The following is a 19,474-nucleotide window of genomic DNA, read 5'->3' as shown; positions in this document are numbered from 1 at the left end:
CTTCCTTGCTTGGTATAGAAGATTTTTGAAGTATGGAGTCCAGTGTTCCGTTATATAGATTGGTGTTGGGAGTTTCTTATCAGTTAGGATCGTTGTTGTCGGCCTTGTTTTCTTGCTTGCTGTAAGAATGGAGTCTCTCAGATTTCTGTTGGTAAAACGATCGATGATTGGTGGCGGTCTCTCTTCGTTTTTTTGTGGGCCTCGGTTGATATAGGTGATATCTGTGGTTGCGATTTGAATTCCAATTTTGCTGCCAATCAGTTGCACTATGTTGCTTAAGTCTTCTGTATTTTCTTTCGTTATTCCCTCAATTTGAAGTTCTTTTTTTCTTTCTTTTTGTAGCATGTGTTCCATTTGACACTTGAGTGTGTTTACTTCTTTCCGCAATTCTTGATTTTCGGGTTGGAGTGTTTCTTGCGTTTCTATCGCTACCGTTAATTTCGTCTTTATTTCTCGCACGGTTCCTAACATTTCTTCAGAGGTCTCGTTATTGAACTGTATGTAATGTTCATACTCCTCGAATTTTTTGTTAATTTGTTCCATGCGTGCATTTAATGTCTTTCACCATGAGTTTAAATGAATCAAAGTTATCTATAATTTTAGGATCTGGAAGCGGCTTACCTTGATGTGCGTCGTTACTTTTCTTTGGTTTCTGGTCTTTGTTCTTCGTTTTCTCACGGCACTGTTGACATCGCCATTCGGTCCGTTTCACAGCTCCTTTTGCTTTCCACGTGCTTTCTGAGATCCCTGAACAGTGGAAGTGTTGTTTTTTGTTATATCCGGAACACTGCGGCCCGTCCCCTTCATCGCTTAATGGCTTATTGCATTTGTTACAGCTCATTTTGCTTGAACTTCGCTGTCTCGGTGACCTTTAGCCTTTCTTCTATAGTGCGACTTGTAAAATGGCGACGTCCTTTGTTCTTCGTTGGCTGGTGACTGCAGTACACTCTATGAACTTCCAACACTGAAAATGTGAATCTTACTTATACGATTTTGGTAATTTGAACGTCGCTGTCTTCAGCGTGACTAGTAGAATTAAATGGTAGCACTCTCAAGTTAGAAACTTGAGTTATTTAACACTTTAAGTCTATGAAACCAGGAGCAGCGATACAGCGTACGTGCTGTATCGCTGCTCCTGGTTTTATAATAATAATGTGTAGCTCAGTGGATGTGGCGTTTGCACACCATCGCGCTAGGCCGCACGAAGGAAGTCTTGGTTTCGAGTCTAGTCGGCGACTAGAGGAAATTTTTCTAAGCCTTTTTTCGACCGGTTCCCGAGTTAGTCGATCTCTGGCACGGGCAAGCAGGTTTTTCCTCCCGGAAACTCGGGTTTTTCGTCCTGTAAACTCAAGAAAATCGACCGTAGAACCCACATTATTTCAGACATTAAATATATTGTGTTAGGGTTAGTCACCACGAGATGGCGGCACATTTGAGCCGTCTCTCTTCACTGCGTACCGCTTAATTAGTGATAGGCTTGGGCCATCTGTCTCTGATTGGGTACCAGTGGAGATTGAACTGCCCACTCAGTCTCCAAAAGTTAGATAGGGCTAAACGGCCTCGCCTACTCCCGTATATACGGGAATAAAAAGGCGTTAGCTGAGCTGATAATAATAATAATAATAATAATAATAATAATAATAATAATAATAATAATAATAACGCAGATAGAAATAAATTGGACACATTCTGAGAGTGGATGAGAAAGAGTGGATCCCAGAAGTAAAACAGAAAACAAGAAGCTTAAATTAACTTGGAATCGAATCAAGGAGAGGAAAGAATGGCTGGCTGGCTGGCATAGCTTTAGAGAAGATAAACTGGTGGATCAAGACGGTGATATCTGGAAGAAACGCATCTTGGCCTTATGTGCCATGAGAAACGAAGAGGATAAATAAATAGTGAGATAAGTTGTTATTTTTCATTTCTCATTTTTTGTTTTTGCTATATTTTCTAGTGTTTGTTGTTGTTTCTCTTCATTTTAGCGTCTCCGAAATCCAGCTGCCTGCATTTGAATGCTAACTTAGCTTACCCTCTTGTGGCGGCTGTCTTTGTAGACAAGTTAATTAGGGATGTATGTTTTGGATGTATGTTTTGCTAGCCAGTCTTACAAGATCTTGGTACTGTGGGTTCTTCCATGAAGACATGCTCTTAGTAGTGAGGAGAAACCTGATGTTCATACACAAAGAACCTTTACATTCAGTCGTGAGGTTTGATGTATCTTGATCACAGGTTTACCGAATGATGTAGTAGTCAACAAGGACCAATTACATAGCTTCCTCAGTTACCTAACCTAAATCCTGTGAATTTCTTAAAATCATTTGTGTACTCTCTCCAAGTAGGAATGCTGATGATCTGCAAGGACGTGTTGAACTTGTATTCACTGCCATACTAACCAGAAACGTTTGAGTGATTGAGGCTGTTATTGGTGAGATGCCTCAATGGCTGCATGGCTGAAAACAGAAATTATTTTAAACACCTGCTGCCAGGTCCATTCCTAGTACATTTATCAATGTGGTTATCAAGGATTTATGCTATTTCTTGAGCTTTAGCTTTCTGTCTATATCCCAGGTTGTTGCCATATTCTGTCACTACAAAGGGCATCTCGCATTCTTCCCAGAAACTTCAGATATGCTGGTTTTCCAGACCATGTTGAATGGGACATGTTCTTTAATTTTCATGCGAAATGTATTTTAATTTGTTAATTTTTACGTTTATCATATGGATGTGGGATTATCCTGTATACCTCATTTTGACTATGGCGTGCTGGTTTGGTCTCCTGGTTTTGACACCTCCAGGGAGTCCAAAGACTCATCGAGGAAGAGTGTGCGAACAGCATCGAACGATTGATCCTCGTCCAACTACTACCGCGCTCAAACTAACTTAACTGAGCCATTAGTAGCAGAGGCTTTACCAATCGACCAACCTTGGTTTCCATGGTGATTCTGATACACTAGCAAATGGGAGAAAAAGGAGTAATATGATTGACACTTACAAACTTTTGAAAGGGTTATATTAAATTTCAGTAGATGGAATTTTTCATTTTACGGAAGGCGTGCAAAGGAGAGTGTTAAAATGATATCTCGATTGTGGAATACTGATTACGAAGACAGACAGAATTTGTAGGGTGTAGATACTAGAAATAGGAGAAATAGGGGATGATATGATTGACACTTACAAACGTTTGAAACGGTTACAGTGAATTTCAGTAGATGGAATTTTTCATTTACAGAGGGTGGGGAAAGGAAGAGAGAGAGCATCCACAAAACATGGGAATGAATGCTGTCAAGAAGTGGATAACGAGTAGATTTTTCTCTCATAGAATAGTACGTAATTGGAATGGATTGCCTTTGAATGTGTTTTTACAAGATACCTGTGTAGCTTAGTAGGAGTGGCATTTGTACTCTACGGCGCTTGACCGGACGAAGAAAGTATTTGGTGGTTCAAATATAGTCGCCGACTAGAGGAAATTTTTCTAAGCCTTTTTTCGACCAGTTCCCGAGTTAGTCGATCTCTGGCACGGGCTAGCGGTTTTTTTTCCCGAAACTCTGGTTTTTCGTCCCGTAAATTCAAGAAAATCGACCGTCAAATCCACACTATTTTCAGACATTAAAAATATTGTGTTCGGGTTAGGGATCACGAGATGGCCGCACTAGCTTGTCGCCTTCCTCACTGCGTACCGATAAATCAGTGATAGCCTTGGGCCGGCTATGTCTCTGATTGGCTACTAGTGGAGATTGAACTGCCCACTCAGTCTCCAAAAGTTAGATAGGGTATACGGCCCCACCTACTCCCGATACGGGAACAAATAGGCGTTAGCTGTGTGTGTGTGTGTGTGTGTGTGTGTGTGTGTGTGTGTGTGTGTGTGTGTGTGTGTGTGTGTGTGTGTGTGTGTGTGTGTGTGTGTGTGTGTGTGTGTGTGTGTGTGTGTGTGTGTGTGTGTGTGTGTGTGTGTGTGTGTGTGTGTGTGTGTGTGTGTGTGTGTGTGTGTGTGTGTGTGTGTGTGTGTGTGTGTGTGTGTGTGTGTGTGTGTGTGTACAAGTAGCAAGAATGAATTTAATAATATATATGACTGCTGGTGCGAATAGTATGGCCTCCCTTCATGAGTTCCTAGAGTCAGGAACTATCTCTTATAATATAAAATAAACAATAAATCAGCTAACGCCTTTTATTCCCTTATAGGGAGTAGAAGAGGCATTTTAACCCTATCTAGCTTTTGGAGACTGAGTGGGCAGTTCAATCTCCACCGGTAGCCAATCAGAGATAGCTGGCCCATGTCTATCACTAATTACCACCGATGAAGAGGCTGGCGAACAAGTGCTGCCATCTCTTGGTACCTAACCCTAACAAGATAGGGCTGCTGTCTGATATAATGTGGGTACTACGGTCGATTTTCTTGAGTTTACCGGATGAAAAATCTGAGTTTCCGGGAGGAAAAACCCGTTTTCCCGTGCCAGAGATCGACCAACTCGGGAATCGGTCGAAGAAAGGCTTAGAAAAAGTTCCTCCAGTCGGAGACTAGACTTAAACTTAAGTCTGACTTCAAGCGACCAAGCGCAGAGGACGCAAGCACCACTTCCACTGAGCTACACAGGCCTTCTTATAATAATAATAATAATAATAATAATAATAATAATAATAATAATAATAATAATAATAATAATAATAATAATAATAATAATAATAATAATAATAATAATAATAATAATAATAATAATAATAATAATAATAATAATAATAATAATATTTTCAAAAGTAAAAATGAGAAAATAAAATATACTAAAAATATTCATTCTAGATGTCGCTGCCATTTTTAAAGTTAGTAATATGACGTAATGGGGTTATGTGTATCACCGAATGTCAACTATTAAAGATTTATCATGGCTCATTGGTTTCATAGGAATCCTCTTAAAGCTACTGGACTAGTTAACTTTGATCTCAAAATGATCGTGAATGATAGTCAAGCAATAAAGTTATGCAGGTGAGATGTTCGATTTAAATGATACTTCCATTTTTCATAACAGCCGCACAAAATCGCTTGATGTTAGTGTATTTACTCTAATTTTAATTGATAATTTAAACTTCATTTTTAAGGCAGGTGCAGTCGTCTGCACATTTTTGATGAGGGAGTAGTCTAACCAAATATTCTGATAGTATGACGTCAAGAGGATCCAGTAAATTGCAGCATATGGGGATGGACTAAAGGAGTGGAATTTACAATTAAGACAGGGTACATGTGGAATCACCGGGCTGGTAAGTATGACAAGCTTAGGTGTGTGCTTGGCTCAGAGCCATGGCATGTAAAACTGCAAGGGCTGGATGTTGATAGTGCATGGGAGGTGGTTAAGAACTGTTTGCAGGAGGCAATGGTTGACTGTATACCAAGAGTCCGAATAATAAATCAAGTACGGGTTAAATGGATGAATAACACTATTAAGCTTGAGCTGCAAAAAAAGAAACAATTGTGGAGGGAATTTAAGGAGAAAGGTGACCAGCAGGTGCAGGAACAGTGTAAAGCTCAGGCCAGGATGGTAACAAGGGTGGTAAGAAAAGCAGAAGCAGATTACAAAAGAAAATTGGCCATGCAGGCTAAAGAGAATACCAAACAGTTTTTTCAATATGTTGCAAGTAAAAGGAAAAATGCTCATAGTAGAATGATCTTAAAAAATGCTGAGGGTAGGGAGGTAACTGAATCCGTCGATATTGTGGAATTACTGAGCGAGCACTTTGCAAGAGTATATCATCCAGGTGGTGACTTTGCAGGAATGGAAGAACCAACAGCTTATACTGGAATTATGATGAATGAAGTAGAGGTAATTAGTCTATTACAGAACCTCAATGTCAATACATCTGAGGGATTGGATGGTATACCAGCTCGTGTTGTACATGAAGCGGCTAAAGAATTGTCAGTGCCCTTGACCATTTTGTTTAATCTGAGCCTCCGGTCTGGGTCAGTCCCAAGGGGGTGGAAAGAGGGGAAAATAGTTTTGCTGCACAAAGGTGGTTCCAAGGCTGCTGTTGAAAATTACCGGCCAATCAGCATAACAGGAATCATTATCAAGGTCTTAGAGGAAAATACAAGATTGGATTGAAGAAAATGGGATACTGTATCGGGGACAGCATGGTTTTGTGAAGGGTAGGTAATGCCTCAGTATCTTGCTCACGTATTATAACACAGTGACGGCTGAACTGGATAAGGGTAATGGGTTTACAGTGATTCTACTGGACCTTGCTAAGGCCTTTGACAGGATACCACATGGAATTCTAATCAGTAAATTGCAGCATATGGGGATGGACATAGGGTTGGTGAGATGGATAGGAGGATGGTTGACGGAGAGATATCAGAGAGTGGTTTACTCAGGAGTAGAGTCCACAAGACGGCCTGTGACTAGTGGTGTGCCACAAGGATCTGTTCTTGGACCACTGCTGTTTAATTTGCTCATTAATGATATAGGAAAGGATCTAAGAGGAACAGTTCATTTGTTTGTGGATGATGCGAAGTTGGGTAGGGCAATAGTGAATGCAGATGACATCAAAATTTTGCAGGATGATTTGGATAGATTGGAGGTCTGGGCTAAGGAGAATGGATGTCAATTTAATGTGGCAAAATGTAAGGTTATGCATTTTGGGGTGAAAAGATTGGCGGCAGTTTACTGCATTGGTGGAACTGTGCTCCAGGAAATTGATGAGGCACGAGATTTAGGAGTGTTGGTGGATAAGAAATTGAAATTTAGGGGACACATTGCAAAAGTGGCCAAATCAGCTCATCAAATCACTTGGTTGCTAAAGAATACGTTGACAAGCAGGTTATTGTTCCTCTGTATCGAGCCTTGATAAGATCCCATCTCGACTACTGTGCCCAGATTTGGTCACCTAGGTTTCTTCTTGATGGGGAGGAGATGGAGAGGATCCAGAGGCGAGTGACCAAGATGATAGCAGGTCTGTGGAATGAACCTTATGAGAACAGGTTGAGGATTTGTGGGTTGCAAAAATTGGTTGATAGGCGGAAGAGGGGAAATATGATTGAGACATTCAAATTACTGAAGGGTTTCTATAAAATTAATTCAGAAGATATTTTTGAGAACAGGGCTGGTTGTGGGAGGACTAGGGGACATCCATGGAAACTGAGCAAAAGTGTGGTTAATAAAGGTGTTAGAGCTGGGTTCTTTACTTTTAGAGTAGTGAATGAGTGGAATGCGCTCCCTGAGTCTGTTGTGAATGCTGTGACAGTGAATGAGTTTAAGGCGAGGTATGATAGATACTGTATGAATGTCGAATAGTTGTGATGAATATGATTTGGGGCCTCCCTAGATGAGTCTAATGACTCCCTGGAGTTGCCCGTAATAATAATGACCAGTTAATACCACATGACACCTCCGCGCAGTCGAAATATTCACAGAAGGCCACTCGACATTATCCACCATGTACTTACTATAGGGTTTTTTTTTTTTTTTTTTTTTTTTTTTTTTTTTTTTTCCCCTGTTAACTGCGTGTGTTTTCTTGGCCACTTTGCATGTTTGTCGTGAGGAAAAAACTTACTTTACAGTGGGAAAAAAAGCTGACTAACTTTCCTTTAGTTGAAAGAGTCCACATTGATATCGCTCGTGAAATGAAGATAATCTAACCTAAGTCTCTTGAAGTCAAAGGGCTCATGCGCATTTATTCTACTAGCTGATGTCTACAAGCATTTTTGATTTTCTTTCTAGCATAAAATATAGTAAAGACAGTTTCTGAGTGCTACATAATGATTCAGCTGTCTTACTTGTGAAAGATGCATAACAATAGTTACTTGCACAAACTTAAATTACTAGAATCCTGTCTCATACTGTATTAGATAACACTAGTTTAAATATTTTCTGTGTATGACCTTTTCATGTAATTTTCTACATCCAGAATCCTTATTCACCAAATGCATTATGGTTACATGACATCTCCAAGAACTCGTAAGAGAGCCCTCTACTCTAAGCCACAGCAGACATGTCACCTACTACTTTATCCTCCAACTACCTACACTATCTACTGCCCATTGCCACAAACAATAGTTTTTTGTCTGTGTTATATGCTCTTGTGGCTGAATTTTCTGTATGTGGGGTGAAAAAAACAAGTTTCTAGGAGAAAAAGAAAAAACCACCTAATGCGATTGGCTAACTCACCTTCAACTGAAAAAAAAGCCCCCATAACAATTCCTCTCATCACAACAAGAGTTGAACCAAGGATCTTTTCTTCTGCTGTTGTTTCTTTTAGGTTTAACCATAAACTATTCTTCATAACTGTATACTAGCAAGTTTACATTTTATAATCCCCCCCCTCCTACACACACACACACACACACAATTTCTTAACTTTTCCATGTGACTTCAGTCATAGGCCTGTACTGTTCCCTCTTATCAATACCAGAAACACACATACCAAGACCACCCTAAGAAACACCTCCTGACATGCACCCCTTGACAGAACCTAATCTTTCCAAGTCAGTGAAACCAACTTCCCACATAATTGTAAACAGATCACTAACATCAGGAAGAATCCATTATCAGAAATATTGTTGCCAAGAACTAAACGTCTCACCTGCAGCCCTTGCAGGCTAGAACCTGACCTTTCAAAGTTAGTAAATCCTATGTACCATGCAAGAATAAACAAAATTTAAATGAAAATGAAAAAAAAAAAAAATATATATATAAAACAAACTACAGTAACAAGTAACAAAAACAATCGTTCAACACACACAAACTAGAAAAGAAAAGGGATATCTGAAAAAAATAGAAATACAACAGACATTGTTTTCACACAGAAAAAGATAATGCAACACCACATCCCAAACATTAAAAATAACCTCAGGAAGCATAATGGAAACCAAAAACATCTCTCACTTGAATATTACATAGGTCATGTGATTTCATTGAATCCGGAACTTTCATATACTTATACGTTTATTTATTCCACTATGTAAGACCTGTAATTCTCAAACCTTTTCTATTATTTACACATCTCTCTCTCTCTCTCTTTCTCTCTCTCTCTCTCTCTCTCTCTATATATATACAGGGTGTTCGGGATAAATTTGACATATTTATAATTAATTATATTTTTCCGTAAGTTACATGTATTAACACACACTTCTCTTCATTTAAAAGTTTGGACCCTTCTTCATTCATATACAAGATGTCAGAAAGGATGGATAGCTGGAACCCACCTGAATCATGGAAGAGAATAACTTGTATCATGATGATTCGTGCCCGCCATCAAAATAAGGATATTACGACTGCTGCCCAATGCTCCCTGAATACAGTAAAAACAATCAGGCATGAACTAGAGACTTGCAATGGTGACTACGAGGATGTAGCAAGAAGAAAGATCCCTAGCAGACGATCTGATTGCGTTCGTACAGCAGAATTCCTCGCAAATCTGCAGGAACAGGTGTTGAAGAACCCTGGCATTGGAATTCGGGCTTTGTTCGTGGAGTTGCTAACTGTAGTCAAGCCCTGGATAACAAGGGTAGCCAATGGTAGGCCGTATGTATGGCAGCAGGATTCGGCCCCTTGCCACACCTCTGGGAAAAGTCAAAAATGGTTGTCTGAAAATTTCTACGACTTCACCAGTCCAAATGTTTGGCCTCCAAACTCCCCAGACCTTAACCCCATGGATTATTTTGTATGGGGCGCAGTTGAAAAAGACACCAATCGCACTTCCAGTAATACAAAAGCCCAGTTAATGGATAAAATTAAAACAGTTTTTGCGGCCCTTCCCAGGGGGACTGTAGCATCAGCTTGTTCGAGGTTCCGAAGCAGAATTGAAGCTGTGATCGATGCTAATGGTGGTTATTTTGAGTAAATCTTGTTGATAGTATTGTAATTAACTCTGCCTGTAATGTTTTTTTGTCAATTCATTAAATTTAATAGATACAAAGAAGATTTTCTTTTTCCTTACGAAACTGTCAAATTTATCCCGAACACCCTGTATATATATATAGAGAGAGAGAGAGGGAGAGATACCTGTTACAGGTGTGTGTGTATATATGTGTGTGTGTGTGTAAAAAGTATTTTATCTTGGGTACCTGCAGGGTCAGCTAGACTTGCATTACGTGCAGGTGCAAACTTGACTTATTTGTCTGTTTGCTTACTTGGGAAATGGAGTAAAACCAGGTTTAAAATAGCTTGGTATCTTTAACATTTATTATACCCAAGGTAAAATACTTTCTACATTTTTATCTCCTCCTGAGATTTTTATTTAATAAGGTTAAAACACCTTATGGTAACTTATTCTGGTAAAATACTTATAAGCTCTGTATTACTAAAATCTTGATATTTCTAGCCTGGCTCCCACTGAGGAAACCTCGATGGGGGGGGGGGCTGGCTTTGAGAGGCTCTGCTTGGGGATAGGTCTTTGCCTGTCTCTGAGTAGAGCCACCGCTGAGATTATGGCTCTGGCTGGTGGTGGGGTGAGCCTGCCACTGGGTAGAGCTGAGAAGTTCTTCTCGGTGACGGGGTGAGCCTGTCAGTGAGTGGAACAATGCTGAGTTGGACGGTCTTTCGGCCACTATGGAGTGGTCTAGGGATCGTCCTAATTTTTAGAGAGGTCTTTAGTTAAATACACCTCAATAAAGGTTGAAACCGGTCTGGGTAGTGGCCCCTTGTGATAGAGGGAACAAGAGGTTCAAAAGTTTTGGATTTGGTTATAGCATCAAAAAGAGTTGATAATAACTGAGATGACATCTCTCCCACCAGTTGGAGAGAGGGTGCCCATATGCTTTGACTTGGAAAATGAATAGATATGCAGGAGTCTCAAAGAGATGGGAACGTATGTGGATTTATAAGGCAGGTGATTATAATAGTCTAAGATGTCAACTTGGGGAAGTTTCATGGAGGGAGGAATTGGAAGGCTGGGATATCATTAGTGCATGGGAAATTATGAAAGAATATTTGTTAGCAGCAATGGTAAGTTGTATACCACGAGTGAACAAGAGGACACAATTTGGAGTAAAGTGGATGACAAACAAAATTAAACAGGAATTGCATGCGAAAAAGAGGCTGGAAGAGATATAAAGAGAGAAGAGAAGATGCATGAACAGTATAAGACACAGGCCAGAAGAGTGACTAGTATGGTAAGGAAGACGAAACTGGAATATGAGAGGAGACTAGCCCTAAGATCCAAAGAAAATCCTAGGGAATTTTTTAGATATGTGGCCAGTAGGAGGAGAAATGACTGTGGAAGAACGATATTGTGGGATAAAAATCAGAATAGAGTGACTGATGCAGAGGACATAGTAGAATTGTTCAATGACCACTTTATTGGAGTATTTCATCCTGGAGGAGTCAGTTTTAATGCTAGAGAGATAGGGCAGGTTCAAGGTTTAGAGGTACAGGAGGAGAGTGTGTTTCAAATACTGAGTACCCTGGATGTCATTCAAGTTTTGGGACTGGATGGTATTTCACCAAGAGTTTTGAGAGAATGTGCTACGGAACTGACAGTGGTTTTGACCTGGCTTTTCAATGAAAGTCTGGCTACTGGAAAGGTGCCCATGGAATGGAAGGAAGGTAAGATAACTGGAAGTGTCTAATTATAGACCAGTTTGTGTGTCATCAGTAGTTAGATCTTGGAGAAAGTAGTGAAGGACCGTATACAGCATTGGGAAGATGAGGGTAATGTTATCTGTGAGAGTCAACATGGATTTGTGAAGGGGTGCTCTTGTTTTAGCAATATGCTAGCCTTTTATGATAAAGTTACAAAAGCATTAGATGAGGGAAAGGCATATACTGCCATTTTCTTAGAAGTAGTGAAGGCATTTGACAGGGTGCCACATGATAATCTGATATTTAAATTGCAGCACATGCGTCTGGATGTCAGATTGGTCAACTGGATTCAGGATTGGCTGGCCGATAGGTATCAGAGTTGTGTATGGTGGGGCAGTTTCAAGGAAGCAGAGTGTTACAAGTGGGGTCCCACAGGGCTCAGTGCTGGGACCTATATTGTTTAACCTTTATATCAATGACATTGTCAGTGGATTGCAGGGAGATGTTCAGTTGTTTGCAGATGATGCAAAGCTGGGAAGGATTATTAGTAATAGTGCAGATGCAGCAGCCCTGCAAGAGGATTTAAATAAGCTAGATAGATGGGCAAATGAATGAGGGGCATCGGATTAATGCAGCAAAATATGAGGTCTTGAGATTTGGAAAACATTGATGGGACACTGCATACTCTATGGGAGGAGTTATACTGGAGGAAGTAGGGGAGATGAGATCTGGATTTGATGATTGATAGAAACCTGAAATTTAGGGGCATATTGCAAAGGTGGTGAAGGTAACACAGAGGATTGCTGCAATAATGAGGACACTGACCTGCAGAGATAAAACAGTTATCATTCCTTTGTATAAGACCCTGATCAGACCACACTTTCACTATTGTTCTCAGATTTGGTCCCCAGGATTTGAAGGGGATAAATTAACTGTGGAAAGGGTACAAAGGCAGATAACAAAGATGGTTTCAGGACTGTACAATGATAGTTATGAGGATCGGCTGAGGGAATGTGGACTGCAGAGTTTGGTGGATAGAAGAAGGAGAGATGATATGATTGAGACTTACTGTTGAGAGGTGGTTACAGGGTTGACACTGGGGAGTTCTTTCCCTTGGTTGAACAGCGGGAAGGAGTGATGACAAGAGGCCATCCCTGGAAGTCATGAAAGGAAACTGTGAGCAAGAGGGTGAGGAGTGGTTTCTTTGCATGGAGGGTGGTTGAACCATGGAATGCATTGCCTGATGGAGTGGTGAGAGGTCAGTGAGTTCAAGGAGTGGTATGATAGACTTTGTGTTTCTTAGGGGGAGACCTCCCCTCGATGAGTCTTTTGACTCCATGTAGGCTTGAATAATAATAATAAATCAGATCTGTGAAACAAAGAAAAAGCTATTTTTTATCAGTTGTAACGTTGATTCTATTATAACTGAATTATCTAATATCCTATCCGTTGAAGAATTTGATCTTACTCAGCAGAAAAAGTTTTCATGACAGTTAAACAGCATAATGTACAAAAATTTCAATCTCTATTGAATAAGAAATATATGCCAGTTAATAACCAGATTGACTCCTCAAAAACTGTCAGGCCTTCCTTTATCCAGTGATATTTTCAGGCCATCCGTTATCCAGTGATGAAATATCAGTTTTATTGAAAGGATTACATTATGCTGTAACTCCAAAAACTCAAAGTCTTATGGACTTTGTTATATAGATAAAGGCCTTTATAACCATTCATATTCTGTAGTAAAATTAGGTTTCAATCAACATATATTTCATTCAAAACAATATCTCCTCTAAGCAATCTTTAAAAATGTTCTGTTAAGACTTGTAGTGAACTGCACACAGTGTCAATTTATAAACTCTCAAGTTACCTATGTAATCTTCTCTTTGTGGTCACAAGAAACTGCTTTCATAAAAAAAAACTCAATACATTTTAATAATAAAATTTCAGGATTCTCCTTACAAAACTTACTTGATCTTCTAATAAGTTTTGATGTAGTTTTGCTCTTTACAAATATCTCTCTGACAGATACATTTGAATTACTTCATAATGATTTTCCTCCTGATATTGTAAATTTATTTAATTTTGCCATTAATTCAAGATACTTCAGCTGTTAGAATTTATACAAGCAGATAGAAAGAACAGCTAATTATTTTATGGATCATTTTGAACAACATATTCTCAACGTTTTTTCTTAAATCATCAATTTTCTACAGATATGTTGATAATGTTTTTGCTGTATGAACTCTTCATGAATTTCTTGAGAATATTAATTCAGTAAACACTAGAAGTAGAAGATAACAATAGTCTTTCTTTACTAGATGTTCTCATTCTGCATCAACCAAATGGCAATCTGCAATTCTCAGTATATAGAAAACCAACTCATACTGTCAAATATATTGATTCTAACTCACATCATCACCCTTGTCAAATATAGTGTAGTCAAATCTCTGATCTACGGGGCTCATAAAATATGTTCAACAGATTCTCTTTTAAACAAGGAACTCTCCATTACCAGAATTACCTATATTTTTAATAGTGATAATTACCAGCAAGTTGTGTATGATGGAGCAGTATTTCAAGAAGGAGGGTAACCAGTGGTGTACCCCAGGGTTCTGTTCTTGGGTCCCTGCTGCTTAATTTGTTTGTAATTGGTATATCATGTGTATTGAGTGGGGATCTTCAGTTGTTTTTGCTGATGATGCAAAGTTGGGAAGAATAGCGCTGCTGATGCTACCATATTTACTCGAATATAACTCTCACTTTTTTCCCCAAAATTAAAGTTAAAAAATCGCGGCGAGAGAAAAATTGCTGAGATTTTCGGAAACTAAAGGTTTTCAGGAAAAAACTAAATCGACATTTTATTGATTTAGTTTTATTGACAAATTAAATCCTCTGTATTCGTTATAATTTCTCACGTTGTTTATAAAATAAATTCATTTAAATTTTAATTATCAAGTTATTTATGTGATCAGTATCTCACCTTCATCATGCGATATATCAATCTTTAGCGATAATGCTTCCGTAATTAAATAAAAAAAAACAGTCATCTACCCAAATAGGATCATCAAATAGCTCCCATCCAGGGCATTAGAGATTTTGGTTTATAAAAAAAAAACTCTTGGCAGTTATTTCTGGCAAAATCATGTCCCAGGCTTCTCAAAATCCATTTGCAGCAGTTCTAATAATGGTTTCTTAATCTTCCCTGCCGGAGTCAGGTTGTAACCGCTGACCTCCATCCACTCTGTATAGAACCTAAACCTCACCTCATTCATTGATCTGCCCAAGATCAAGTAGATGTCAGTGCTCTCGCTCCCACATTTCCTCTAGTGGTTGCTTCCATCTCCATGCATATGATTAGTGAGGTATTAACAAAAAAAAAAAAATCACATGACTCAACGACAAAGGCAAGCCGACGATTGTTGAGTTGAAATGCTAATTTTCTTCAACCGAATTCCAAAATATCTGAGATTGCCATAACAACATTCATTACCTATTACTTCAAGTATTAAACTTTTTTTTGTCTGCATGGTATATGCAAAACTCTAAATGTTTTTTTTTTTTTTTTTTTTTTTTTTTTTTTTTTCCCATAAAGTAAAATCAGGGGCACGAGATATTCGAGTAAATACAGTAATTCCTTTCAGGAAGATTTAAATGGACTTTATACTTGGCCAAAGGAGTGGAGTTGTAGTTTTAATATCAATAAGTGCAAGGTGTTGCATTTTGGAGTGCAGAAATACAAGGCCGTGTACTATATCGACAGTGCTGCACTGCAGGAAGTGAATGAGATTAGAAATTTGTGAGTAATGGTTGACAGTAGACTGAAGTTTAGAGAGAATATTGCTAATGTTACAAAGGTTGCACATTGTAGTGCTGCTGTGATAAGAAGTACTCTAACATCTAGGTAGGTAAGGAAGTGGTAATGCCACTGTATAAAGCACTGGTCCGATGACACTTGGACTATTGTGCTCACATCTGGTCACCTAGTTTTCAATGTGATGTGGAGACGTTGGAGAGTGTCCAGAGGCGAGTGACTAAGACCATATCAGGACTTTAGACTGCTGGCTATGAAGAGAGGTTGAAAAAATGTGGATTGCAGAGTTTAATGGATAAGAGGAAAAGATGTGATATGATAAAGACATTTAAGTTAGTGAGATGATTTCATCGGATTAATCCAGATGAGATTATAAAAAGAAGTAGAAGGTGAGAGTGGAAAAACCAGAGGTCATCTCTGGAAGTATGTAAGAGTATAGTGAAGCAAGGTGTGAGGAGTAGATTTTTTACGTGGAGAATTATCAGTGAATGGAACACATTACCAGAATGTGTTGTTAATGCAAGGAGTGTTAAGGATTTTAAGATTCAGTATGATAAATATGTTGTCAGTTGAACAAACTTCCCACAATGAATGCTAACTCCATGGAGGATGCAATAATAATAATCCAAACACTATCGATAAATTAAATATGACCTTAACGCAACTCAAAAAGTTTCAAGAATTTGGCTTATTCAAGAATTTGGCTTCCATATGCTAAAGGACTTTCAGAAAGAATAGAAAGATTTTTCTGCCAAATTGATCTACATGTCTCTCTCCATCCAGTTCATTAGTGCATGTAAAGGTTGGTTGATTGGTAGAGACTCTGCTATTAATGGCTCACGAAAAAGTTAAGCAAGTTTGAGCACAGTTAGTAGTTGGAAGGATCACTCGTTTGATGCTGTTGGCACACACTCTCTCTCTCTCTCTCTCTCTCGATGAATCTTTGGACTCCCTGGAGGCATCACATAATAATAATAATAAGCTAAATACCTTTTTTATCTCTCAAAAGACAGATATCCTCCTCTTTCTTATCCTGGAGTTTTCAAAATCCCTTGCTCTTGTGGCTTATGTTGTTATGGACAAGACTGGTTGTTCTGCACAATTTCTTTGTGAAGAACACCAGGAATATATTGCACTTAGAGTCCAACAAATCTGATTTAGCAAGTCATGCCTTATCTACAAAACACGGAATTCAGTGGAGTAATACAAAATTTCTACAGAAAAACTATTTTCTTCTTGGAAGACTTTAAAGAATGCTGTGAAGCACACATTCACAATCCTAACCTTAACAAAATTTATTGCCTTAAACTTTCTCAAGTTTGGGAAGTTATTCTAACTAATGCTCACTATTCATGCGTTTCATAAATTGTAATTAATTAGTTAAATTTAAAATTTATTTTATTTCTAATTTTTCTTAATACCTATTAAGATGGAGTTATTCTCCTGCAGCCAGTAATGCATATAGTATCACAAACTTTCAATTTGATTGTTGTTCTCTCTCCCTCTCTTTTGTGATGAAACATAGCCGAAAGTTCTACAAATAAAGAATTTTACGTAAATTACTTCCATAATTATTTAGTATTATGTTCCATATTAAAGTTTTTGTATTTTGCAAATACAGTTTACAAGACATCACAGTAGGTAAATGCTAGTGAATACAAAGTCTATCATACCACCCCATAGAATCATCCACAGTCTGTATGTTCACCACCCTCAGGCAATTCATTCTATGCTCCCATCATTATCCTTTTACTTATCACTTCCTCGTTCCTTTCTCTCATTATATATTTTAAATCTTCTCAGTGTTAATATGACATTAACCCTTCAACAGCTTAAATGACTCAATCATATCACACACACACACACACACACACACCCTTCCTTTGCGTTCTATTCACCAAACTGCAGTCAGCATATCCTAAGTTCATCCTAATAATCAATGCTGTACAGTCCTGGCATTTTTTAAATCCATCTCTGTACCCTCTCCAAGGTTACTTCATCTCCTTCAAATCCTGGTTACCTAATCTGAGCACAAAATCCACATCATTGGTACCTTATTCCACATTATCGGTCCCATTGTAAACCCTTATACAATGGGACTGGTTTACCTTTATCTCTTGTGGTCAATGTTCTTCTCAACATTGCCACAGTTCTCTGGGATGTCTTCACAACCATTGCAATATGACCTTAGAACTTTGAATCTCTATTCACAACCACCCTTAGATCCTTTTCTTCCTCCACTTCTTCCAGTATAACTCCACCAAGTGAGTATGAAGCATCCCATCTGTGGATCCCAAATTTTAGAATCTTGCATTTGGTTGCATTAAACTGATATCTCCATGCCGTTGCCCACCCCTCCAGCTTATTCAAATCCTCTTGAAGAACCAAAATGTCATCACTATTACTAATAACCTTCCCAAGCTTCACATCATCTGCAAACAATTGAATTCTTGTAGTGCTGTGACAATATCATTGATATAAAGATTGAACAGCAAATGGTCCCAGGACTGAATCCTGTGGAACTCCACTTGTAACCTTCCTACTCCCTAATACTGCTCCTTCATGTATAACTCTGTTGTTTATTTCTCTATCAGAGAGCCAGTCACCAATCTAATTTGCTAACCTCATGAAAATCTTAAAGGGTACCACATTAAAATCAACTTTTCATGTGGCAGCCTGTCAAAATGGCTTGAAAAAATCAAAAAAAAAAAAAAAAAAAAGAGTGTATGCCTTACCATCATCCACTGTTCTTTTACTCTATTGTAAAATCTAACCAAATTACTAAAACAAGAATGCCCTTTAACAAATCCATGCTAACCTACATAAATATTATCAACAGCTGCCCAATTCTGTATATGAGTTCTTATGAGTTATGAGCTCTTACCAATTTCTCTGAAATTTTAACAACTACAGAAGAAATGCAAACAGGTCTATACATACATTCTACCACCACCTTTATGCAGTGGTACTCTCTTATCCTCCTCCTACTCTCCAGAACCTGTCCAATTTAAGACTTTCATTAAACAGCCAAGTTAACGGTACAGTCAGTTCCATAACACATTCCCTTAAAACATTATCTAGTTCCCCTACCTTATTGACATTGAGTGGACTCAGTATTCAGAATACATCCTTTTCATTCACTTCTAACACTTCACTACTCACTATCCTTCTAGGATGAAAGCCTGTAGTACCAGGATTTAACACTAATAAAGTGGTCATTAAATAACTGAACTATGTCAGCTGCTTTCATCACCCAATTCCCATCTCCACCCAGTAAGATAATCCATCCACTATCATTTTTCCTCTTACTCGCTATATAGCGAAAAAACTTATTGGTATTCTCCTTAGATTGCAATGCCAGTCTTCCTCATATTCTAATTTTTCTCTCCTTACAATACTAGTCACTTTCTTAGCCTGAGCCAGTGGCGCACCCAGAAGTGGGGGACCAAGGAGCCAGGCATCCCCAAAGAAAAGGAAAAAACACTAGAAATTTTCTAAAAATCTTTTCCTAATTAAAATTCATTTTTTTTTATTTATGTTGTGTCGTGTCTTCTATTTCTATACTACTTATGAATTAGCGATCACTGCAGATGCTCAGTCATATGTCGTATGCAATGCGTAGTGTGTATTCGCAAATCGTCTACTCAACTTGCTCCCCCCCACCAAGGTTAAACTATCCTTGGGGGGGGGGGGAGCAGTGCTCCTTCCTGAGCACTGGGGCCCCCTCCAAGATTAAATCCTGAGTGTGCCACTGGCCTGAGCCTTATATTTTTCATGCAACTGTTCTCCACCTCTCATTATATGCCTTGCATAATCACTTTTCTTCTGCAATCCCCAGTTTTTATTTCTTTTGTCATTCATTAGACTCCAAATTGCTTTATCTTCTTCACTTGAGGTATACAAGCTGTCATTGTTGCCAACAAAAATATTCCTTCATAAATTTATTGCTTATAGGAATTCTCGTTGCTGTTTCAGCAATCATTTCAACTGGTATTTCCATTGATTTAAACAGATTTACCCATAGAGCTTTTGTGGACATACTGTTCATTTCAAAATTTGGCAAATTCAGATTTATATTATAAATCTCATAATATACATAGTCTGCTCATAATACCCCTAGTGAACATTTTAAATTCAAAGTTTAGCTACTTTGAAA

General features: G+C 38.5%; 2 protein-coding genes across 3 annotated transcripts in view; both read left to right on the top strand.

The window, feature by feature from the left end:
• Positions 1–2,019, top strand: part of LOC150104588 (cilia- and flagella-associated protein 36-like) — a 102,888-nt gene extending 100,869 nt beyond the window's left edge. Inside the window, exon 10 of the mRNA XM_090395588.1 lies at positions 1,955–2,019. Coding sequence (XP_090251714.1) covers positions 1,955–2,019 — 65 coding nt within the window. The remainder of the gene's footprint in view (positions 1–1,954) is intronic.
• A 2,832-nt stretch (positions 2,020–4,851) lies between these two features.
• LOC150104587 (BRO1 domain-containing protein BROX-like) overlaps positions 4,852–19,474 on the top strand; it is a 163,176-nt gene continuing 148,553 nt past the window's right edge. For both annotated transcript variants that reach the window (XR_016548540.1, XM_090395217.1), the window contains exon 1: positions 4,852–4,978. Coding sequence is in view for 1 of the 2 variants with exons in the window: in XM_090395217.1 (XP_090251343.1) it covers positions 4,878–4,978 (101 nt within the window). In the remaining variant the exon portion in view is untranslated. The remainder of the gene's footprint in view (positions 4,979–19,474) is intronic.

Source organism: Typopeltis vanoorti, chromosome 7 (assembly GCF_054136105.1).
Source record: "Typopeltis vanoorti isolate ZY-2024b chromosome 7, IOZ_Tvanoo_1.0, whole genome shotgun sequence".
NCBI lineage: Eukaryota > Metazoa > Arthropoda > Arachnida > Uropygi > Thelyphonidae > Typopeltis > Typopeltis vanoorti.
This window is presented reverse-complemented; position numbering and strand designations above follow the sequence as displayed.